This window comes from Nematostella vectensis, chromosome 15 (genome assembly GCF_932526225.1).
Source record: "Nematostella vectensis chromosome 15, jaNemVect1.1, whole genome shotgun sequence".
Lineage (NCBI taxonomy): Eukaryota > Metazoa > Cnidaria > Anthozoa > Actiniaria > Edwardsiidae > Nematostella > Nematostella vectensis.
The window spans coordinates 9,691,062-9,715,926 of record NC_064048.1 but is presented as its reverse complement, the minus strand read 5'-3'; the positions used below and the strand labels follow the sequence as shown (position 1 = coordinate 9,715,926).

The 24,865-nt window shown below is 38.8% G+C and overlaps 2 protein-coding genes and 1 long non-coding RNA gene across 3 annotated transcripts; 1 reads left to right on the top strand and 2 right to left on the bottom strand.

Moving 5' to 3' along the window:
• Positions 1-738: 738 nt before the first annotated feature.
• LOC5502025 (actin-related protein 6) lies at positions 739-24,724 on the top strand. The gene is made up of 15 exons (XM_001623195.3): positions 739-982; positions 1,405-1,591; positions 1,984-2,046; positions 2,155-2,215; positions 3,447-3,585; positions 4,326-4,382; positions 5,163-5,202; positions 5,872-5,930; positions 7,021-7,099; positions 7,685-7,729; positions 9,205-9,268; positions 9,717-9,776; positions 10,007-10,082; positions 10,476-10,538; positions 23,525-24,724. The coding sequence occupies exons 1-15, from the start codon at positions 900-902 to the stop codon at positions 23,655-23,657; spliced, it is 1,209 nt and encodes a 402-aa protein (XP_001623245.3). The 5' UTR covers positions 739-899; the 3' UTR covers positions 23,658-24,724.
• On the bottom strand, positions 7,609-9,251 carry LOC125560606. The gene is made up of 2 exons (XR_007306691.1): positions 8,487-9,251; positions 7,609-8,080 (listed from the first exon to the last, which is right to left on the bottom strand). It is a non-coding gene; the product is annotated as an uncharacterized LOC125560606 (long non-coding RNA).
• On the bottom strand, positions 15,432-18,140 carry LOC116609464 (alpha-1B adrenergic receptor). Its single transcript, XM_032370291.2, has 3 exons — positions 17,821-18,140; positions 17,466-17,662; positions 15,432-17,025 (listed from the first exon to the last, which is right to left on the bottom strand). Exon 3 carries the CDS (start codon positions 16,470-16,472, stop codon positions 15,528-15,530), a length of 945 nt encoding a protein of 314 aa, XP_032226182.2. The 5' UTR covers positions 16,473-17,025; positions 17,466-17,662; positions 17,821-18,140; the 3' UTR covers positions 15,432-15,527.
• Positions 24,725-24,865: the final 141 nt, after the last annotated feature.

Sequence of the window (24,865 nt, the reverse complement as noted above, 5' to 3'; positions counted from 1 at the left end):
GTCGGATTTGCCAGTCGACAGGTCGACAAAATTGTCAGTGGCAATTTGTCAGTGCTCTGTGCGGTGGTTATGTGCCTTTAAACGCGTTTGTGGATTTGTCAGTCGACAGGTCGACAAAATTTGTCAGTGGCGATTTGTCAGTCCTCGGTGCGGTGGTTATCTGCCGTGAAACGGATTTGTCGATTTGTCAGTCGACAGGTCGACAAAATTTGTCAGTGGCGATTTGTCAGTCCTCTGTGCGATGGTTATGTGCCTTCAAACGTGTTTGTCGATTTGTCAGTACCGACAAAGCTGACAAAACAAGACTCCATGTTTGTGCAATCTGGCGACAAACGGCGAGAGTAGTGATTTGTGTGGTGCTTTGAGAATTTGTCTAAGAACACCGATTTGGTGCTTTAGCTAGAGGGGATGGACACCATCTTGGTGCTCTGTAACACCGAGAAACTACCTGCTTTCTAGGAACCGAGCCCTGCTGTTTACATAAAAACTGCTTAGGGATTATTTTCTGAAAATTATTCTAGACCTATCCGATTCGAAATTCAATCGAATTTGGGGGCTCTGCCTTTAGGCTGTGCCTAAATATATTATCTAGTAAAATCATTTACGTTAGCGTTACCCTGGAGACCAGAGGCTCCGTTTCAAGCGAACCGAGATTTTTCGAGCGAAACGAGAGGTTTTTCGATCGAAGCGAGAATTACGACGAGCGAAGCGTGCAGCCTCTGGGCGAACGCGGTCCTATTCAGGTCCTATTCCCATTTGAACCCCCGCCCCCTACCATGCTGGGAAAAGCGGATATTCAGCCTCTGGAACCCAAGGGCACGTAAGCGTTTCTTTGGTTCAAGTTTTCTCCTGTTGGGGCTCCTGTGGTAGCCGACTGTTCCATTGCTCAGCGGAATCCCATGCAATTCAAAATGGCGACCCTTGTGTTGGATTGTGGCGCGTGTTCTCAAAAAATTGGATTCGCGTCAAACCCAGCTCCGCGGTAAGACAAAAACAACTACAATTGCTACTACAGTAATGCTAAGAAGAGAGGTTTGATTGAAAATAATCAGCTTTATTAATTTTATTTGTGATTCGAAATGAGTTTTCGTTAGCATTTTGCCGTGTTTCTGTCAAATAAAAAAAAAATCCATAGCAAAGTTTTTCCTTCAGAGATTTCAGTAAACTGTATGCCTAAATAAAAATTCAATCAAGTTATACACATGAATATTATTGTGTTATATATATATATATGTATATTATTGTGCAGTATAGATTCATCAAGAGAAGGTTTCACCTTAAAAATAGTTCAGAATAATATAACTATTCTTTAAATCAGAGTACAGTTAGGAGCATGATGCTTTAATTTCCACTTTGGAGAGGTTTGTACTTAAAAACTAATTGTTTATTTGATGTGGTATATAGATCAATCCCGAATGCAATATTCAAAGCAAAGAGTGAGCGACGAAAGTTGTTTATAGGAGATCAGATTGAAGAATGCAAAGATTACTCAGCCTTATTTTACGTGCTGCCTTTTCAAAAAGGATTTCTTGTGAATTGGGATGTGGAAAAGCAGATATGGGACTACACATTTGGTAAAGAAGGCTTAGAGGTATGTATTATAGTTAGTCATGTGTAACTTCATATTACATATTACTATCATATTTGCCTTACTATAGCCTGCTAGCTGGCTCTCCATAGGGTTTATTAGAAAAATATTGTTTTCAGAGTTTCAGGATTTCTTTAGCACACAAAAAAGCAAGAGATGGGTAGGGGGGGGGGGGGGGGAGGGAGGGAAAGGAGAGCCAGCTGCAAAGACAAGCGTTTTCTCTTGCTTGTCCTCCTATGACAAACATAAAGTACATAAGAAAAAGGAGCCACCTTTAATGAAGTCTTAACCATTTCATATCTAACCTTTTTTAGAGGGGAGGCTTCTCTTTTATTGTTTTACACTATCTTTTACTAACCGTGTATAACACATGTTCTACTTGTACATTCATTAAGGTAAATTTCGAAGATACCACTCTTCTGGTTACTGAACCACAGTTTAACTTCACTTCTCTCAAGGTTAGAGAAAATTTCTCATGATCTTATTATCTTATGGTGATTTGTGATGTTTACAAGAGGAGCCAAGTACAAAAGAAAGTGTAATAAAGAGTATTTTTTAAACATTAGGATGCAATGGATGAAATTCTTTTTGAGGAGTACAATTTTAAAGCACTCAGCAGGACAACAGGTAAAGTATATTTCAGAAAATCAAAAAAAAAAAGAATTTGAATAGGATAAAATATCAAAATTTGAATAGAACTAATTGAATAGTAATATACAGTAATAATTGGTTTGTGTATGAGTTTCTTTATCTAGCAATGAAAGTAAGTGGCACAGCTCCGTGCGGGCTGGCGCTTGCCACATTGCAAAATGCAAGTTCCTTCCCTATGTGGTGAATTCTATTGTTAACTACATTTGCCACGGAGGCGAATGCCTGTTTCCCATACTTGTTAATTTTGAATCATGATCTTTTACCTCGAAATTATATTTCTAATACGTCAAGATAATGTACTGATGAAAATTGCAAATTGGAAAAACACAGAAGAATGAACTCTCTCTCGTTTTGCACCGTTTCCTAGTACCAGGTAGCATAATATTTCCACAAAGAGGATAATTCTTGGCAAGCTCCAGTTACTTTTTTGGTTACCATATTGTTAATATATTTTGTTGGCACTTATTTTGCCAAAAAAAAAAAAAACGATCAGCATATTTAGCGAATTTTTGCAATTTGGGTGCAAAATCATTTTCAATTTCGTTAACAAAATTTAAAAATGCATTCTCCAAGAATTTCATTAAACATTACAACAAAACAAAACTTTAGTAATTATATTGTGCTTGATGCTATGTATCTCCTTACACATTTACATACATCGAAGCTGTGAGACTATAGTTAAGAATCATAAGTTCTTAATCGTCTTGGTCGTCATTTTAGAAAAAAAAAACACGGCAAACAAAACAGAAAGGGTGTTGAATTTTGCGATATTAATTAAGTTAGTAGAAATAGGATTTCCCTGGTTTTTAATGTCACAAAATTAAAGAGATTAATAGGGTATTTTTCACTAAAGCTTCTCGGTTGTGGCTAATTTCCCATCAGTGTGGCTAATTCCTTTGGTTTAAAATTAGCCACAGTGGCTTGTGCCCTAAAGATCCTACCGCACACAAAGCACAGAAGCCTTATTTCATAAGTCCATTGCTACATTATCTGTCTGCCACCATTTTGTCATCCTATCTAAATACCAAGCACGGGAAAGCATCTATCAGCCTAATGCAAAAAGCTATACAATAATTTCAATTTAATTTAGTCAATAAAGTAAAGTACAGTATAAAGTATTTAAATGGTTTTTCCAAATTTCCTCACATAAATTTTCCAAAGTTAAATTAATAAGAATCTGAATATAAATGCCTCCTCCTGTTTTTAGCGGCGCAACTAAGCGCATACAAGTGTCATCAGGACATGGTGTCCAAGAATCCAGTTTGTCTAGTTGTGGACACCGGTTACTCATTTACTCACATTGTACCTGTGTTTAATGGCAAAGTGATAAAAAAAGCAGTCCGAAGGTAAGGTTGAACAGTAGAATGGTTTTCAAAAACCGTTAAATAGAAATACTATTTAGTTTGACTCTTTGTTATAACCGACATCTTGTTATTACAGGCATCTCGTCATTATGGACAACTCGTTTTTACGGACAACTCATTATTATGTAAACCTTGTTATTATGTACAACCCGTTATTACGGACTCATTATTATGTAAACCTTGTTATTATGGACAACCCGTTATTACGGACTCATTATTATGTAAACCTTGTTATTATGGACAACCCGTTATTATGGACAACTCTTTGTTTCCCTAACAGCTCTTAATTATGGACACCTTGTTATCACGGAGAACTATAATTATGGACGACTCATTGTTACAGACATCTCGATATCATGGACACCTTGTTATTATGAACACCTTGTATTACAGATACCCTGTTATTACTACAAGCCATGTAATCTTTGAATGTTCACTATTTCTTAAATCAAAGTCAACAAAAAATAATTTTTTTGTGCTAAAAGGCTTACACACTGTTTATTAGATGCCTTCTATGTGAGGATTTCAAGAGGACTTTAAGATACTTTACTATTAGGTATACAGCATTTTTTTTTGTGTTGTCTCAGACATGAGATTGAGGTTTCCTTGGCAGGCAGTACAAGATGAATGTAATGACCTGGTTATCCAGCAATAAAAACGAATGTTGCACCATAGAATAGATAAACCTTATTCACAAGTTTGGTGCCTTTTTTTTCTTTCAGAATTAATGTTGGTGGAAAATTACTCACAAACCATCTAAAAGAGATAATATCCTATAGGTACCATATTGCTGATATTAAATTATACCTACCTGAAGTATTATTACACATTGTTATTATACACTATGGCTAGGATAGAACACATGTCGTTGGCCCACAGCTTTGGGTCGTACCTTCAAGACCTTGGTCTGATCTTTCCCTGTACAGACCTTGTGCTCCATTAATAATAATCCTTTATTATAAAATAACACTAGTAAAATGCAAGCTCTGATTGCTTGAGAAAAGTTGATGGTTAGAGTACACATTATTCATGTTGAATGCATTGCACACACACTTTTCACTTCAAATTTTGGACAAATTTTTTGTTTGTCGGTCCTCTACGCCATCATTCAATATTTCATTATCTAGCCTCCTCCTCAGGCATATCTTCTCGCGGAAAGAAAATGTGTTTTTTTTATGCGGGATTCCTGTGGCTCCCGTGTCCTAAAATCACAGACACAGGTATCCCGAATCTGAATAAAGGCCACTACAGATTAAAGTTGACTGCAGAGGAGGCTATGATGAACCTTTTTGTTTGACATGCTGTGATGTCATCGATGGGTTATCAGTGGACAGACACCCACAAAGATATGACAATCTTATTCTTTATTCTCATCCTAGGAGAACCAGGGCGTCGCAGAGTTTAGGCGCACAGGGAGCGCGGCGCGAGAAAGAAACAGGCTGAAAGATTTTCAGTGCTCTTTCTTCCTCATGCGCTCCCTATGTGCACGATCTCCGCGACGCCCTGGGTCCCCAAGGATGTTTTGTTCTATTATCATCTTTATTTGTTGTGTTTTCCAGACAGCTTCATGTTCTAGATGAAACTTATGTGATCAATCAGGTACTGTTACAATTGTTAGCTAGGCTATTGGCCATAGACTATAAAACTTGGTATTTTTGTTTTACTGGTACAAATAGTAGGGTGAGGCTCTAAACCAAGTGCCCCCGTGTGTGTATTGTTAGTAAACAATTTCACTGTGTGTGGTCTCGGTCATAGGGTTCATTGCGTTGTGGTTTGTTTTACATCGTTCAAGTTAGTGTAATGCAGCTTGAAGAGACAAGACCTCCAGTATCAAATAGCTTACAGCTTATTCAATTGTTACACAAATTGGAAAAAACGTAAACCATACATTCGGATCACCCAATTGGTATGGCAGCACATTGCTTTTACGGAAGGCTGTAAAGAACACAGCACAATTCAGGGCTGTGATAGCTCTAAATGTTATACATTTAGGATAGCGAATCCCTTGTTTTACCCTTTTTTCGTGGCACCATGGACGCCATCCTGTGGTACCACATCTGGTGACAGTACTTACACAGTCCAAAACTTTATATCAACCATGTGAAGTGCTTGGATACTTTAGTGTTCCCCAAATGTCAAATTACAAGCTCTCCTAGTGAACACTCTTTTGACAACTAGCTCTACTAGCGAACGCTATTTCACAATCTCATCAAAATTTTCAATTAAACTTTGTATTTTACTTGTGGCTTGTATCTTCTGTTGCCACAGGTGAAGGAGGACACATGTTATGTATCCAGTCAGTTTTACAAGGATATGGAAATTGCAAGGTTTGTTTAGTATTAAAGTGCCCTTCGTCAGCCACACCTTTGTTAATGTTTTCATTTAATATTGAAAGGCAAATGATGTGTTAAGGTCTTGGTAACGGTAAATTTGACACCACTGTTTGTTTTTGTGTTTTTTTTTTTGCAAAACCTGTATCAATAGTTTTTAACTTTATTTTTGCCAAAAAATTTTTTCCATAAATCACATTCTAAGACGGCTAAAATGGGCCTTTGCTGTTTCCCGTAACCTGTTGACCGTGAATTCACGCCAAATCTTTGACTTTCCTAGCGTATTATTTTGAGGCGAGAACTCGAGCTTGTCTGGCGTAACCTCGCGACAGGTTTTTAAGATATCGCCTTCAAATTTTCGGGATCTGATAGATAATTATGCGATGTCATAAAGTGTGTGAGGAATTTTCGATTTTCGATTGAAGATCGCTTTTATAGCACTTTTCGTGTCGAAATTTCGCCAGAAATGAGAGTTCCAACTTTGATTTGTGATAGTTTGTTGACAGTGTCAATTAACAAAAAGTCCTCACACACTTTGGAAGATCATCTATCTATCATTGAGATGCAATTACGTGCAAGTGCATGCGCAATAACGCGATGGATGCATTACTCTCTAGAGTAAACTCCGTTCTTTTGAGTTTGAGGCCTCAAAACCTAAACACGGAATTAGCTATTGCAAAAAATAAAACTTGCAGGGGATAATTCAATCTTTTATTTGATATATAGTTTGTACATTTAGGAAAATTGTAGTGCGACAATATTTTTTTTCCGCGGACACATCGTTTACCTTTACCGAGACCATAAAGTCTCGAAATAACCTCTAAAATTAAAGTTTGATACTTTATTTACCAAATTCAATCGAAAATATTGCATTGGCTTCCCCAAATCAACCGATGGAAATGAATGCTTTATCACACTTGGTATACTTTGCTAGAATGACAAATTGGCCGACAGAGGCTGTTAACTTGATAGTATGAATCCAGTAAAATACCCAGAGTGGTCGTGTTCTTAAGTTAGTACAAGTCCAAACTAGCGACTTGTGGCCAGGGTGCTACCCTTACCCTTTTACAACACGATGTTATTTCAGACAAAGAGGCAAGGAAAACACCATTGTTAGAGAGTATGTGCTTCCAGATTATACTCACATCAAGCGAGGATATGTCAAGGTGTGTTATCTACAGGACAGTATCAAGTTTTTTAATAGGGACTATATATGAAATACTGTATACGGTGGGAGGAATTTAGGAATTTTTCTCCAAACACAAATCTTCCTACACAACTGCCCTGCCCCCCCCCCCCTTGGATCTGTCACTTCTATAAGATTTTAATTATAATTTTAATGAGTTGGTAATCAAATTAACATGGGCCAAAATTGTATACAATAATAATTTCCAGATTCTTACATAGATGTACAGTACGACTGTGTGATACTTTGCGCTGCAATTAGAAGCATTTTACTCTATGTACGGTACATAGTGGATTGACATGAAAAATAACCTTTTCTTTTTGGACACTTCAAAACTGGCGTTCACAGCTCCAGTGTTTTTTTAATAGAATAACCAAGCATATACTGAGACATGTTAACTGCTTGTAAAGATACTCAAAACTTTTGACTAATATCCTTAATTAGACAACTCGGGAAGCTTTTTTATTCCTATTGTTATTTTTACAATTCTCTTTGTTTTGGTAGGTTATATTGACAATGTGATTCTGCAGAGGCAACTTCCAGTTTCTTAAATTGCTTGTTTCAGACTGAGCAAGACACCGGCGAGACTAAGAAAAATGATACGGAACAGGTGAGTACCCCTCCAGTAATCTGTCTGTTTTCAGGTAGACCCTTTCATCTCTATACCTAGAATACATTTGCAAACAAGACAGCTACAGTACATATTGTTCTAGATGAAACTTATGTGATCAATCAGGTACTGTTACAATTGTTAGCTAGGCTATTGGCCATAGACTATAAAACTTGGTATTTTTTTGTTTTACTGGTACAAATAGTAGGGTGAGGCTCTAAACCAAGTGCCTCCATGTGTGTATTGTTAGTAAGCAATTTCACTGTGGGTGGTCTCAGGCATAGGGTTTATTGCGTTGTGGTTTGTTTTACATCGTTCAAGTTAGTGTAATGCAGCTTGAAGAGACAAGACCTCCAGTATCAAATAGCTTACAGCTTATTCAATTGTTATACAAATTGGAAAAGACGTAAACCATACATTCGGATCACCCAATTGGTATGGCAGCACATTGCTTTTACGGAAGGCTGTAAAGAACACAGCACGATTCAGGGCTGTGATAGCTCTAAATGCTATACATTTAGGATAGCGAATCCCTTGTTTTACCCTTTTTTCGTGGCACCATGGACGCCATCCTGTGGTACCACATCTGGTGACAGTACTTACACAGTCCAAAACTTTATATCAACCATGTGAAGTGCTTGGATACTTAAGTGTTCTACAAACGTCAAATTACAAGCTCTCCTAGTGAACACTCTCTTTGACAACTAGCTCTACTAGGGAACGCTATTTCAAAATCTCATCAAAATCTCATCAAGACCTCCAGTATCAAATAGCTTTCAGCTTTTTCAATTGTTACACAAATTGGAATCAAGGCAGGATTCAAACCTGGGCCACAGACGTTCTAGACACTCCATCTCTGCAACTATATGCATACATACATGTGATTAAGTAAGACAAAGAAAAATGATACGGAACAGGTGGGTACCCCAGTAATCTGTCTGTTTTCAGGTAGACCCTTTCATCTCTATACCTAGAATACATTTGCAAACCACACAGGTTGTGGAGCGCACGTTAAAATACTCTGCTTTCAAACGTGGTTTGTTTATAATGCGGCACGCCCTATCGATGCCGCCAGTATGTACATATTTAAGGAGGATATCACACCTTTGATTGACAAGATGAGGACATGTGGTGCCCCAACATAACTTCTAGTTTATGTCAATCAGATATACGTTTCTCGCATTCTCAATTATTTTAAAATTGGTTTACTTCACTAACTGTCAAGGTGGCAACGGTACCGCGCGTCTCACTGCAAAAACATGCATTTTCTCCTTTGATATCCATGATACAACGTTGATTGGTTGGTCCTTAACAACTCATAAAGTGATAGAAGTTGCAGTGGGTAAGGAAGAAAAAATTTGAAGGTAAAGTGGGAAAAGCGGGCAAGCTAGGAAAGAGGTCTGTGAATATCTTGTCGTATAGAGTACTCATAGCAAGTCTTTTATGTCTTTTTTGTCCTTGTGTCTTTTATTTAGACCCTGAGGATGAATAATGAGCGGTTTACCGTACCTGAGATACTCTTCCACCCATCTGACATAGGTATAGTTGTTTAATAGTAATAATTATAATAATAATCTGATAAAAGGGATTATAAGTACGAAGTTGACAAAAATAATAATGTTAAAGGCGGCGCAGCAAGTTTTTAATATACAGTGCTTAATTGCTTTCAAATACAAACGGGTGATACACTAAACAGGCGCGTTTCATGGATTGGCTGGAGTCATAGGTATCATATGGAAATAGCATTTTATAGCATATGCTGTGTATTTGAAAATAAGAAATGACCTACTTTTGGCCGCCGCTGTGTACGCGCCTGGTAAAAGGAAACACCAAGCAATTTCTGGATGCATGTAAGGGAAGACATAGCGGACCAAATCCTAGAGATATTGTTTTGAGAATCCCTACCACCAAAGCCAATTTTGCATTTGTTCTAACATTAGAATAACGTCTTTGTATTTTCGTCTATTTTTCTATGTTTTTCCTGTAGGTATTCACGAGATGGGGATTCCTGAAGCTATAGTTGATTCTGTCAGTGCAGTCCCGCCAGGTTAGTATTAAATACTCTATCTGTGATCTCTTTGCAATCCAACCACTACTAGAAATATGCCCGGCAGCTTTGAATACAAAGGGCAGACAAGGAAAAGTTTGAAAACGGCCCACTTTTTCCTCTGCCAGGTTGTTACGAGAATTTTGTAAAGCGTTATGGAATTTATATATAAGTCTTTAGACTGTCTCCTTGTCACTCCTTAGCATGTGACCCTTTCTCTAATTTCTTAGAAATGCAGCCGCACTTTTATATGAACATCCTGCTTACCGGTGGAAGCGCTTTGTTCCCCGGATTCAAGGAGAGAATGTGAGTCACATGTCACTCTTACTGCCTTATAAGGGCATATCATACCATAATTGTAAGTGCGTTGTCCTTCTCTTTTTTTCGATATTTATTTTATTTTTTTGTGCGATTTCTTTTTATTTTCGCCAACTCCCCCCGTCACTTTTATTCTGGACCGTTCTTTATAGAGAAACGCCGGTGTTTAGCAGTTTAGGGTTTTATTTCAGTAGCTGAATTCTGCTACAAAGCTCAGACAAGTTCTTTTAGAAACCGTAGAGAAGTATAGAAATAATACCAAAGCACTTAAAGTATATTTTAATCGTGGAAGTTACTTAAAATCATCCGTCTTACTATCCACATCTTTAACTGACTGCTGCGTCTTTTTTATTATTTTTTAATTAGATGTTTTTCCAACAGATTTGATGACGTTCGTGCGCTGGCCCCATGTGACTTCGACATCGTGGTCAACCTGCCTCCAAAGTAAGTGTTATTTATGCCCAATGGCGAGTCCCACAAAGCACCCATTTCCATCGGCTGAGTCAAGCAAATATCGTCAATAACGTACCAAACCTTATTCGCAGATTGTTATTTTGAAGTTTCCTTGCAAATAAATCGTTGTATTTCCAATGATAAACAATAACAAAGGAGTGGTTGAGCAACATTCTTTAACATTCGGCAGAAACTACACGAACATTTGCTTCTTGTTTATCCCCTATTGTCTGAATTAGAGTCTGCGGAGTAATAGGTTTGATTTGTTAAACTACCAGAGGGGATATTTGAAAGCTACAATATTCTCGTGTGTGAATTATGTAGCTTTATTGCAAAGGCTTATATTAAGTAAATTATATTCAGTTTCCTTAATAACAATTTACCATAGACATCGAATACACGTATGCACATGCCTGAATTTCCACAGAGAATTGCTTGACTCAAGTCACCCGGCCAATCACGCCGCCATTTTATGCTCCCGCTCAATGCCGAGTTCACACAAAGCATCCATTTCCATCGGGTAATCCAAGCATGTATCCGAAAAAATCTTAATGAAATATTTATAATAACATATCCGGCCTCATCCTTGGATTGTTATTTTGAACTTTTCTTTCAAATAAACGGTATATAGGGGTTATTTGCCGGGTGGTAGGTCCGTATCGTTAAATACCGTGACCGAGGTCTTGAAAATACTGACAGAGGCCGAAGACCCATTCATTCTTTAACCTACCTCTTGACAACTGGCTTACGGCCCAGGTTGTGGACGCTAACGTCCCCTTAAGGTTGTAATAGCAAGGTTTTGTCGAGTAATGCAAGAACTCAGAGGCGGTCATTACCCCGCCCCTCGCAGGAGTGCACGATTTTTGTCATAATACCAGCATTTTATACATTTACTTTGCTTACTTGATTTCCGATGTTATTTCCATCGAGAAAAGAAAACCACAATTGCCATCACCCCTCATGATTATTACTATTTACACCAGCATTTTATATGGGTTAATTCGCACCTTTTAGATCTCACCCGAGAAAAGGGAACTTCTATTGTTTTTTTCATGCAAGTATGAAAATTCGACTGTTTGGAATTCATTTTCTCGTTAAGTGGCTCTGGTTTTTTGTTAAGTGGCTCTGGTTTTCGTTAAGTGGCTCTGTTCTCCAGACTGCAACTGACAACATTTGAAGTGCAACGTTTGCGCGTTGTGAACATACCGTAAATGATCTGATTAATAACGCTTCCTATCTGATGAACGCCCCCCCCCCCCCCCCTTAAGCTTACAAGTTTGTAATGAACGCCACGGGCGTTTATTAGATCGTTTACGGTAACCTTGGCTGAAGTTCGTTTTTTTTTTATTTGCGGGTCGCAATCCCGGGTTTTATATTCGTTACTCAAACAAACATCAAATCCCGAGCTTTCTATTTTTCTTTTGCTGTGCACATTATATGGAGAAGAGCAAAACACACTGTGGATGTCCTATGTGCCACAAGCCACTAACATGATAGGTAACAGGGCACATTATACGGAGATAGGGAAACACACTGTTGATGTCCTAGACACCAGGCACTAACATGATAGGTAACAGGGCACATTATACGGAGATAGGGAAACACACTGTGGATGTCCTATGCGCCACCAGCCACTAACATGATAGATAACAGGGGACATTATACCGAAATAGGGAAACACACTGTGGAGGTCCTATGCGCCACCAGCCACTAACATGATAGATAACAGGGGACATTATACCGAGATAGCGAAACACACTGTGGATGTCCTATGCGCCACCAGGCACTAGCATGATAGGTAACAGGTGACATTATACCGAGATAGGGAAACACACTGTGGATGTCCTATGCGCCACCAGGCACTAGCATGATAGGTAACAGGGCACATTATACCGAGATAGGGAAACACACTGTGGATGTCCTATGCGCCACCAGGCACTAGCATGATAGGTAACAGGGCACATTATACCGAGATAGGGAAACACACTGTGGATGTCCTATGCGCCACCAGGCACTAGCATGATAGGTAACAGGGCACATTATACCGAGATAGGGAAACACACTGTGGATGTCCTATGCGCCACCAGCCACTAACATGATAGGTAACAGGGCACATTGTACCGAGATAGGGAAACACACTGTGGATGTCCTATGCGCCACCAGCCACTAGCATGATAGGTAACAGGGGACATTGTACCGAGATAGGGAAACACACTGTGGATGTCCTATGCGCCACCAGCCACTAGCATGATAGGTAACAGGTGACATTATACGGAGATAGGGAAACACACTGTGGATGTCCTATGCGCCACCAGCCACTAACATGATAGGTAACAGGTGACATTATACCGAGATAGCGAAACACACTGTGGATGTCCTATGCGCTACCAGCCACTAACATGATAGGTAACAGGGGACATTATACCGAGATAGCGAAACACACTGTGGATGTCCTATGTGCCACCAGCCACTAACATGATAGGTAACAGGAGACATTATACCGAGATAGGGAAACACACTGTGGATGTCCTATGCGCCACCAGCCACTAGCATGATAGATAACAGGGCACATTGTACCGAGATAGGGAAACACACTGTAGATGTCCTATGCGCCACCAGCCACTAACATGATAGGTAACAGGAGACATTATACCGAGATAGGGAAACACACTGTGGATGTCCTATGCGCCACCAGCCACTAGCATGATAGATAACAGGGGACATTATACCGAGATAGCGAAACACACTGTGGATGTCCTATGTGCCACCAGCCACTAACATGATAGGTAACAGGTGACATTATACCGAGATAGGGAAACACACTGTGGATGTCCTATGCGCCACCAGCCACTAACATGATAGGTAACAGGTGACATTATACGGAGATAGGGAAACACACTGTTGATGTCCTATGCGCTACCAGCCACTAACATGATAGGTAACAGGTGACATTATACCGAGATAGCGAAACACACTGTGGATGTCCTATGCGCCACCAGCCACTAACATGATAGGTAACAGGTGACATTATACCGATATAGCGAAACACACTGTGGATGTCCTATGCGCTACCAGCCACTAACATGATAGGTAACAGGGCACATTATACCGAGATAGGGAAACACACTGTGGATGTCCTATGCGCCACCAGCCACTAACATGATAGATAACAGGGCACATTATACCGAGATAGCGAAACACACTGTGGATGTCCTATGCGCCACCAGCCACTAACATGATAGATAACAGGGGACATTATACCGAGATAGGGAAACACACTGTGGATGTCCTATGTGCCACCAGCCACTAACATGATAGATAACAGGGGATATTATACCGAAATAGGGAAACACACTGTGGAGGTCCTATGCGCCACCAGCCACTAACATGATAGGTAACAGGTGACATTATACGGAGATAGGGAAACACACTGTGGATGTCCTATGCGCCACCAGCCACTAACATGATAGGTAACAGGTGACATTATACCGAGATAGCGAAACACACTGTGGATGTCCTATGCGCCACCAGCCACTAACATGATAGATAACAGGGGACATTATACCGAAATAGGGAAACACACTGTGGATGTCCTATGCGCCACCAGGCACTAACATGATAGGTAACAGGTGACATTATACCGAGATAGCGAAACACACTGTGGATGTCCTATGCGCCACCAGGCACTAGCATGATAGGTAACAGGTGACATTATACCGAGATAGCGAAACACACTGTGGATGTCCTATGCGCCACCAGGCACTAACATGATAGGTAACAGGTGACATTATACCGAGATAGGGAAACACACTGTGGATGTCCTATGCGCCACCAGCCACTAACATGATAGATAACAGGGGACATTATACCGAAATAGGGAAACACACTGTGGATGTCCTATGCGCCACCAGGCACTAACATGATAGGTAACAGGTGACATTATACCGAGATAGGGAAACACACTGTGGATGTCCTATGCGCCACCAGGCACTAGCATGATAGGTAACAGGTGACATTATACCGAGATAGCGAAACACACTGTGGATGTCCTATGCGCCACCAGGCACTAACATGATAGGTAACAGGTGACATTATACCGAGATAGGGAAACACACTGTGGATGTCCTATGCGCCACCAGGCACTAGCATGATAGGTAACAGGTGACATTATACCGAGATAGCGAAACACACTGTGGATGTCCTATGCGCCACCAGGCACTAGCATGATAGGTAACAGGTGACATTATACCGAGATAGCGAAACACACTGTGGATGTCCTATGCGCCACCAGGGACTAGCATGATAGGTAACAGGTGACATTATACCGAGATAGCGAAACACACTGTGGATGTCCTATGCGCCACCAGGCACTAACATGATAGATAACAGGGGACATTATACCGAGATAGGGAAACACACTGTGGATGTCCTATGCGCCACCAGCCACTAACATGATAGGTAACAGGGCACATTATATGGAGATAGGGAAACACACTGTGGATGTCCTATGCGCCACCAGCCACTAACATGATAGGTAACAGGTGACACGCACCGCGATACAGAGGTTACATGCAGTTAATTACAATTCTAATATGTATATAATACAAGCCAATTATTAATTATTAACACATTTTTGAGGAAAAGAATAATCTAATATACAATTTACATTTTCTTAAATACTTATTTTTTAACTTTTTTCCTGATGTATATTTTTCATTTCATTTTCAATTTTTTCTTTTTTTTTCGCCTTTTTCTTTTTTTTTCTCCATTTTCCATTATCTTTTTTCAATTTTTTTTCAATTCCTTTTTATTTCTTTTATCATTTCTTAAAACTATTGGATATCATTAATGCAACCCCACCTGCATACTAATGTGGAACTTAGATTTTGGGTATGGACACCCTAGAGTAGCTGGAGGGCTATGCAGGCTAGGGTGCGCTTATCTTGTTTCTCGATTCTGATTCTCACATAAATAAATACCTCACCCGATTTTACACAGTCTCTCTAAACTTCGGATTGCTGACTGCCTTATTGCAGCAAGTCTCCAAAAGTAGAGAATTGGATTTAGCAACGAGTTAGCTAACATCATTAAAGCACTGAAAAACGAAAAAGCAACTGGGATTTTTGAGCCGATCACAGAGTTCCCTCTCGATGAACCTACTGCTGCCGCAACTGCTAGGACAACCATCACCGGAGAGTAACACACTAAAAACAACAAGTGAATGTAGAGCATTGTCAGCACGGATTTTTTGAATGTCTTCATGCTTTCAAGGGATTGCTGGTTTTGGGCTTGGATTTGGGTACGGTGTTTACGCACTATCCGAAGAGTTTGTCCAAAGCAGAAGATGGTAACGGCGAATCCTAGTAATATAGCTGTAGTGAAAAAAGCGTTTATGGCAGTATTTGGATAGAACATCCTCAATATTGTAAAAACAGCAGCAAAGATCCAAATAACAACAAGTACTATACAAATACGGAAATTTGTGACCACCTCGTTGTAGCGGAGATGCAGTAAAAGCAAAAGGTATCTTTCAAGTGATGTACAACACAGCGTCAGAAAAGACACTGAGAAGAAAAAGTACACCGACACCTCTAAGACTACCCCCGAAGGGCAAAATATATCCTCTAAGTCTTTATAAATGGAGACTTTGAAGACCAATCCTGTTACTCCAGGGCAAAAACTGGCTCCCAGATCTGCTAGGGCTAGACCGAGTATCAAAATATTTGAAGGAGTCTTCAAGGAAGGAGTTGTCGCGATGGCGAGGATTACTATAAAGTTGAGGAGTGTCCCTGCCACCATGAAGAGCAGAGAGACTGTAATATTTGTGTACATGTCGGGATACACGAACTCGTTGCTCTTCAGTACCCCTATGGAAACAAGGTAGCCACCGCAGACGGTATCTGTTGTTGTGTTATTGGAAAACATGGAGTATTAAAACGATGTATCCGATCTTAATGCAATGTGCCCTCCTAACCACCTTTTGTCAAATTGAACTCGAAATAAGTTTCCGAATAATTGATAATGCTTATATTTATGTGAAAAAAGTATTATATTCTTGCTTCTTCTTGTAGCTATTTTGGAAGAAGTGGAGGTGTCTTTTTGTTGTCCCTAGAAGTCCCAGTTATTATGTCTGCTTGGCTTTTGTCCATTTTATGATGTAAGTTCGCCAACTCGCGGAATTATTCTTCTTCGAAAAAGCCTCAAGTCTCTTTAAGAAGCTGTTATTCGTTTTGTGGCGTGCTTTTCTAAGATCTTGGCAGTACTTGAGGAGACGTCCTACTTTACGCCAGTTTAGGCTGAAGCTCTTCTGCGATGCCAAGTACCTTTATCTATTAACACGCAAAATGCACTTTTTCTTGTCTTCCAAAACTCGTTTCAACACAGCCTATGCCAACCTGTCTCCTCGCTTTGTCGTTCATCTAGTGCCAACCACTAACTGTCCAATATTTGCTTTGTCAGTTACAGTGAACTGACCACCCTATGAACCAATAAACAAGGTACAATAATTTTTCGATTACAAATTACATCAACTTTCACCATAGGAGGTATCTCTGCATTTTGTTGTTTAAATGTTCAACAAACTTAAATTGTCTTTAAATCTGTCTTACCACTACCTTGCTTTAATATATGCATAGAATAGACGTCTTTTTCATTTCTACTTTCAACAACTTTGTTTGAGATATCTCTCACTTTTTTTGTAATTAACCGCTTTCAGACTATGAATCTGTCTCATCAAACCCAGCTGCAAAGGAAGAAGTCTTGTCAATCCCTATGTCTCCCTACTTTTAACATCGGATATATCTTTTACTTTGATATAACGCTTTTCCCCAGACACGACTTATTTATAAGTCACTCTTACCAAAACCACACTTTGATACTGTAACTTCGTAATAGTCATACGGCTTCAATTGGGCATACCTCTCAACTGCTTGGGCGACGAGTAATCTTCAGCGCTTCTCTTTTATTGATTCGTGTAGCTTATAACACCCTGCTTAGTAATCCAGCAGAACTTATTAACTTGTCCTGCTATGACGCTCTCTCGCACTGAGAACTATAAATCACATGTTTTATGTAGCTCGCTTTCTCAGCGTTGAATTGTTTGTAGAGTGCCCATGCTGTTTTAAAATAAAAATAAAATAAGTCATTCAGAATATGGAAAGCCTAAAGCCAATGTCATTTCTCTTATTTTTTAAAAAATACACTACAATTAGAAAATGAATTTTAAAATTTCATTGCTAATCCTAGACTTAATCACTAGTACTTCATTTGTTACCTGATATTCTTCGCATCTCGCTATTGTTGCCTTTGTAGAATTTTCTATCTTTTCATTTATTCTTAGGCGAGAAAAGCCCTTTTTGTGTTGACCATCCCTCTTTTGTGCGCGATTCTCGGTGGTGCTCAATGTTCGTATTGTAACAGCAGTCTAGGTGCGATATAGGCCTTGTATGGTTGTGTTTTAGAAGTAGACTGGCTTATCTGGCTCTTTTATTGGCGTCTGATTAAACTTCCGCCACCTGCTGTACTTATTAAGTTTATATTAAAGTCTCGACCCGAAAAGTCCAGTTTCGAATTCGAAAATGAACGCTAGACCGATTGATTGAGGGCGAATTTACAGTGTTATTCTCGACGTGAAGAAAATTTTTCATAAATTTTCACAAGAAAACGAAGTATTCACAAGTACAGTCATTGTATGATTTTCAGGATCGGTTTTATCTCGTTGGAATTTGTGAATAATTAACTTCACGCCAAGGCTGACACTGTAAAATTCGCCCTCAATTAATCTGTCAAGCGGTCATTTTCGAATTCGAAACTGGACTATTGAGCGACAGTTTTTTTTATATTGAAAAAAATATTGAAAATTTTTATTAGCTTTTCTTGATAAACTTTAGCTATAAAATGGTACTTTTCTTTAATAGACTGAATTTCACATTTAATAGGTGGATTTAGTTTGCTAGCTTAATCTGCATCTTATTTGAATTGATTTGTTCGGAAATTTTCACTCGTTTTAGCCGCAATTAAACCCTGTCCCTTGAGCTTACGATTTGCCTATGTTTTTAATGGACGTCAATTCGCCTTTCGAATTATTCCAATTCTGCATCTGTCCCAGCTTTAGACCGATCACAACCCAAGTGACGTTATAGTCGATCCCCTTTCTAGCTACCGTCAATGAGGAAATACCGCTAAAAACAATATTAGTAATGTAGACAAAGAAAAGGCGTTTGAACAATCCCATTGTATTGAAACTCTACACTCAACACTTTATTTGTTCGCCTGCTAGTCGGCTCTCCAGTGGGTTATTTCGGAAATTCCTTTTTTGGGGACTGTCGGGATTCCTTATTTTTTGCGCCACAGGAGAGCCGGCTCACAGGCTACTTTATTGTTCTATGAAGTCAAACATCTTCTTACCGTTACTCCCTAGGAAAAATCGTGTAAAACGTTTAAAATACAAGGAGTTTGTTTTTACGGTTTAAAACTGTTTCTGAGCATTGCATATTTTTTGATTTAGTGCGTATATATCTCTTGTCTGCTTATCTTACGTCTGTCGCTTTTCGGTGCAATCTTATTGGTTAGTGGTCTAGCGGTCGTCGTAACTACGAAATGGCTTCTGTCACCAAAACAAGTCGCGACGACAGAGCAAAAAAAAAATCTCCCAAATTAAGACCTGGTAAACTTTGGTAAGCTTGAATTTTTGCATAGAGGTTCCTTATGTTATGTAAACCAACATATCAAAAAGTGTTTTTTTTCTAATGGATTCGTCTTCGAGATATGAGGCTTTAAATGCAGTTTACAAATGTTCAAAGTATAAATTCTCCTCGTTTTTAGGGAGAAGTCGGGCTCTGATCAGAAATTAAGCCAACTTTGCTCGCTAATATCTAAATTTCATATCTTCTAAATTTCTTCAAAATCTGGAATTCATCTTTTTGTCAGAGGAACTCCTTGTATGCGGAATCTTGAGCTTATATATTGGGAATTGAAAAAATTTAGGCCATTTTTTTGCTCTGTCAGTCGCTACTTATAAACGAAAAGCACAAGGTTCACGTGACTATTATGAAGGCTCGTCACAGAAACCGGATCCAGGGGTATGTAGCATCTCTTTTCGTACGTGCAGTCAGCCGAGCGTAGCTGACTGGTGTTGGCACATGGTAAGCTTATGGATACTAATTATTCGTTAGAGTAAAGGTGTTAAACAAAGTTCAGTAATGTCAGAGCCAAGCATTGCTGACCTTTAATGGATAATTATTTTGATTTATCCATATTCTTCGAGACGCATGGTTACTTTCGGTCGTAGAACTGCCATTTGAACTGACAACCTTTATTTAAATAGGTGTATTTTTTTGTATTTTGTTGTTTACTGTAAACTGTGGCAATTCTATCTAGATCCTGATTCTAGCTAGAGTCGGCAAGCTGTTTTGACATTGCAAAATGAAGATTCAAAATGATTCAGTATTTTAATAGTGTGAAAACTAGTCGAGAGAAAGAGAACATGAATATGGCTGGAATCCTCTTCCTTTTTTATTTCCCAAATGATAAATAAGTGATGTTTCTCGCTCATGTTTCTTAAAGAAATAAAACAATCAAATTTCCGGAAAAGTTTCAAAAGCAAATTCTTTTAAACCTTTCACGCCTTTTACCAGACAAGAACCATACAATAGTCATACCATTCTATTAAGATTTTACTAGGGGGATAATTATGGCATTCAGTTTAAGGGTTCAGGTGGTATCTCAAAACGAGAATGTAAATAGCCCTGTTACCATGCTCAAATCCAATATTCTTCTGAATATTCCGGGGAATATGATTTAAAATGTCTACTGTAAACTATGATAAAAACAGGAAGGCTTTAATTGATATTTCATCTTTTCTCCCCTGTTTTAGCCGTTGAAAATCAAATGATTTATTTTTTATTCATTTATATTTGCGTTACATTTAATATGTTTAAAATACGCTATTGGTAATTTGTTTCTGAGAAACACTTGTTATGAAGCAGTTTAATAGTCGGCTTTTTAATTTATTTTGAGATTGAAATACTGGCGGTGCTGTTACGTTGGGCAAAAGTACAATATGCAGATTAAATCCTTGGTTGTTCAAATATTAGATTAGTTGGCATACTGTTTTTTGAAACTGCGAAAACTGTTTATGTTTATAAAAAGAAGACAACTCAACCACAGGCAATATTCGACAGTAAGATTTCTTTATAGTTTTACCTTATAGGGAGTTTGCCTAAAGTGTCAGCAAATAGGACGACAGAAGGAATAATTTTGGCTGGCCTCCAATCCGCAAAGCCGATATTTGACAGTTCGATTTCTTTTTTTAGTACCTGGTACTTCTCTAAAATGTAAGCTAACGATACGACTGAAGAATTAGTTTGCCGAGACCATTACCACTCCGCAAAACTGATGGCAACGATGGAATTGCTTCATCCTGACATTTATACCAACATCACCGTCACTGTCTTCCTTGCAGTGCCAGGAATTCTCCTGAACGTCATAGTCATCGTCGCGATTATGGTGACACCTGCCTTAAAGACTACTTCTAATACCATCATACTTGGCCTAGCACTAGCCGACCTTGGTGTTAGCCTTTGTGTCGGGACTACATCAGTAGTATACAAGATAGCCTTTTATAAAGACTTGCATCTACTGCCCTGTTGGCTTAAACGTGGAATCGTTTTTCTACCTGTTCTGCACGGTGTCTTTTTTGATGTTGTGTCTGACATCCTTGGAGAGATACCTTTTGTTTTACCTTCACCTACGCTATAGTGAACTTGTGACAATCCGTAAAGTCCGAAGATCACTGATTCTACTCTGGTGTTGTTCTGCTCTGCTGACGTCATGGAAGATTTCCAACTGGAAATACAGGGCTATGTATATTGTCGCAGGATTCGTCGGTGTTTCCGTCTTTACAATTTCCATCTTCTGCTCCGTTCAAATACTCCGCATCGTTTATAAGCAACTTCGCCAGATCAGAACCCAAGGCCACCAAGATTTGAACACTGTGTTGAAGTTCCAGAAGTCTGTTTTATCAATGGTGTATATATTGGTGCTTTTTCTCATGTGCTATAGTCCCTTTGTGGTTGCCTTTGTTGTTGCCGCGAGACAAAACGCTTCCAGGAGTAACCCGATCATTGGGTACCACCTATCATCTGCTTATCTTTTCAGTGGAACAATACTGGTCCTGTTGAATTCGTCTATTAACCCAATTCTTTACTTCTGGAGGTTAAGAGAGATAAGAAAGTCTGCGATTTATACTCTGAGGAGACGAAAGTTATTATTGTAACCTAGCGCTGAGGTACAATTTTGTCAAGAACAATAGTATCTGGAATTTATTAACTTTTACTTCTGGAGATTCAGACCGTCAGCGATTTGTTTACTGGCCTTGTCACACAAACAATACGATTTACAAGAACAGAATGAAAATACACATTTATTATAAAAAATAAATGTGCCAGGAAGAGGATAACAGGTCGTAAGCCCAAATTCTTTGAGGAAACTATGTAAATGTAGTCATTATACTTAGTTTTTTATGCACGAGATGTAAAAATTCTCTGTATAGTTCTGAGGAGAATGAAGTCTTTTCATGCTATGTCCTGCCTTGCGGTTATGCTATAGAAGGTTTTATGTTCAAGCATTTTGTCTTCCTGGAAGTCGAGAAAGGAACAAATCATGCTAACCCACACTTTAAAAAACCTCAGTCAGTCACGCCTTTGTTATTGCTCTCATTCAATATATGAAAACAAAATATTATCTGATAAAATGTCAAAATAACCAACTAACGACAAATGCATATTCCGTATATCTAACAATAACATATCTTGCTTCTGTAAATCTGCTGTTTGGTGCTTTCTAACACTTGCCACTAAGTATTTTGCTAGGCTGGCATAGTGGCAGGTGATAGGCTCGTCAGAATGACAGAGCAAAAAAATGGCAAGTTTTCCCAAAATACGGTCTGTTTTAATTAGGTAAGCTTGAGGTTCCTCATGTCATGTAAACCAACATATTAAAAAGTGTTTTTTCGAATGCATTCGTCTTCGAGATATAAGGCTTGAAATGCAATTTTTTAAATGTTCAAAGTATGAATTCTCCTCGTTTTTACGGAGAATTCGGGCCCTGAACAGAAATTAAGCCAACTTTGCTCGGTAATATCTAAATTTCATATCTTCTTAATGTCTTTAAAATTTAAAATTAAGAATTTGGTCAAAAGAACTCCTTGTATGCGGAGTCTTGAGCTTATATATTGAGAATTGGAAAACATCATGCCATTTTTTAGCTCTGCCCGTCAGAATGTATAGATTCCTATATTTCGCAAGACAGGTGGGGTATGTTTGTATTGCGAACTTATGTTGGAGCTTGCTGCAAGGTTTAAAAAATCCACGTGAGTTTTCAATAACACGCTCGTGAGAGCGTACCAATTTATTCCGCTCAAATCAAACCTTACTAATGGCGTCATTAAAATGAACAAATATCTTAAACAAATATCTGGGGCCTTCGAATTGAAAACAATGAGGTAATGACAATAAAAAAGGTGTTGTATTGACTTGCTAAAACACCATATATAAAAAAAGCTGCTCTGAGTTGTGTCGACGCAGACCGAAGAATACCAGCAGGAAAGAAGCTAGTTTCTTTTTTCTTTTTTTCTTTTTTTTCGCTTTTTTTCGCGCCCTTGTCAGAAACACGTTTGTTTTTGTTCTTATCCAATAATTTACAAATTATGTAAAGAAATCTTTAACTAACCGTCTAAACTCTGCTGGCCGCCCCATTGCCAGATTATCTTGCTAGTGGCAATTAATTTATTTTAAAATTTATACAGTAGTTATAAATTCTCGCGATAGTTTTAGATCAGCCGATGGAAATGGATTCTTTTTCTCATTTCGTATTCTACTAGAATGAGAAAATGGGTGCTGACGGATACTTGTCTTTTTATATAAATTCATAAATTACTTGATTATAATATAAACTTGACGTTTTCTGGTTGGTTTCAGCCCCATTGCCTACGCATGGGAGGGAGGGTCAACGTTGAGCAAAAGCGACACATTCACCAAGAAAATGTGTGTGACGAAAGCAGAATACGCGGAGCAGGGCAAGGCTATTTGCAAGGAGAGGTTTGACTCATGACCTTATGCTTGTTGCTAGCACGTGCTGTTCACGTGCTGTTCACGTGCTGACAAGGTAACTGCAGAGAACCCACAGGGTACCCATGGATCTAGGTGACAAGCAGCATTGTACGCACTGTTATGAAATAGAAAAGACTGAAAGGTTTGATTTTAAACAGAATGCTTCCTGCTGAAGTTAACGCAAGGCCAAATGATTAACCACAGGGTACCCATAGGTCTAGGCTATAAACTGCCGTGTACCTAAGGTCTGGAACGACAAGGGTAATCATATTTAAATTTTGAACTAAAGTCTTTCTACTGGCATGGATTTACGACAGGTATCCATAGGTCTAGGCTACAAACAGATTGTACCATTAGTATGGAACAACAAGGATTATCATATTTAAATCTTGAACTAGTCTTTATTGCCACGGAGTTATGGATTTATCAAAAGGCTACCCATTAGATCGCAAAAAGTTTTAGGCTACAGGCTAAAAAACAAAAACAAAAAAAAAACTTTTGGTCAAGAGCTTTGCTTGGCCATTGAGGAAACTAAATACATAGTTCAGGACATCACACCAGACTGTACCTATTGATCCGGCCTTACATTGTGGTCAGTACGCAGCACTCACAAGCTGCAATCTGATTGGGCAAATGAACAATAACCGCACCTCGACACAAAGAACGAGAAAAATAGAGACAAAAGAACTCCTTTGTAGAACAAAACTAATAGGAGACAATGCAGCTGCGTACTTACTCTTACATTGTCCATGATCCCTAATATCAAAGAGCTGTGCAGCGATAACTAAACCTAGAAACATGTAACACTAATGACTAAAACATTCATGTCATTTCTCCTTATGCTTTTTGAGTACAGGACGTAGCCTCTGTCTAGCGTAGCGCCAAAATAAAATCGTAAAAACAAATCCTTTCCAATATCTGGAATGCCAACCTTAGATGTTGGGAACCCAAATTTACGAAACATTAACAGAATGTCCGCAACAATACCCTGTGTTATTATTACATTTGATATTTTTACTTTGCGCTCCGTATTTTATATATGCTAAAAAATAAAAAGAGGTTCATGAGCTTGCGCCGCCTAATTGATATTTAGTACAAGAATAAAGGATACGCTTCGATTAAACAAACCTCTATATAACGAAGTCCTTGGTATAACGAACAATGTCCTCCCTTCATTCCGGCCAAAATTACAGTATACATATGGAACAG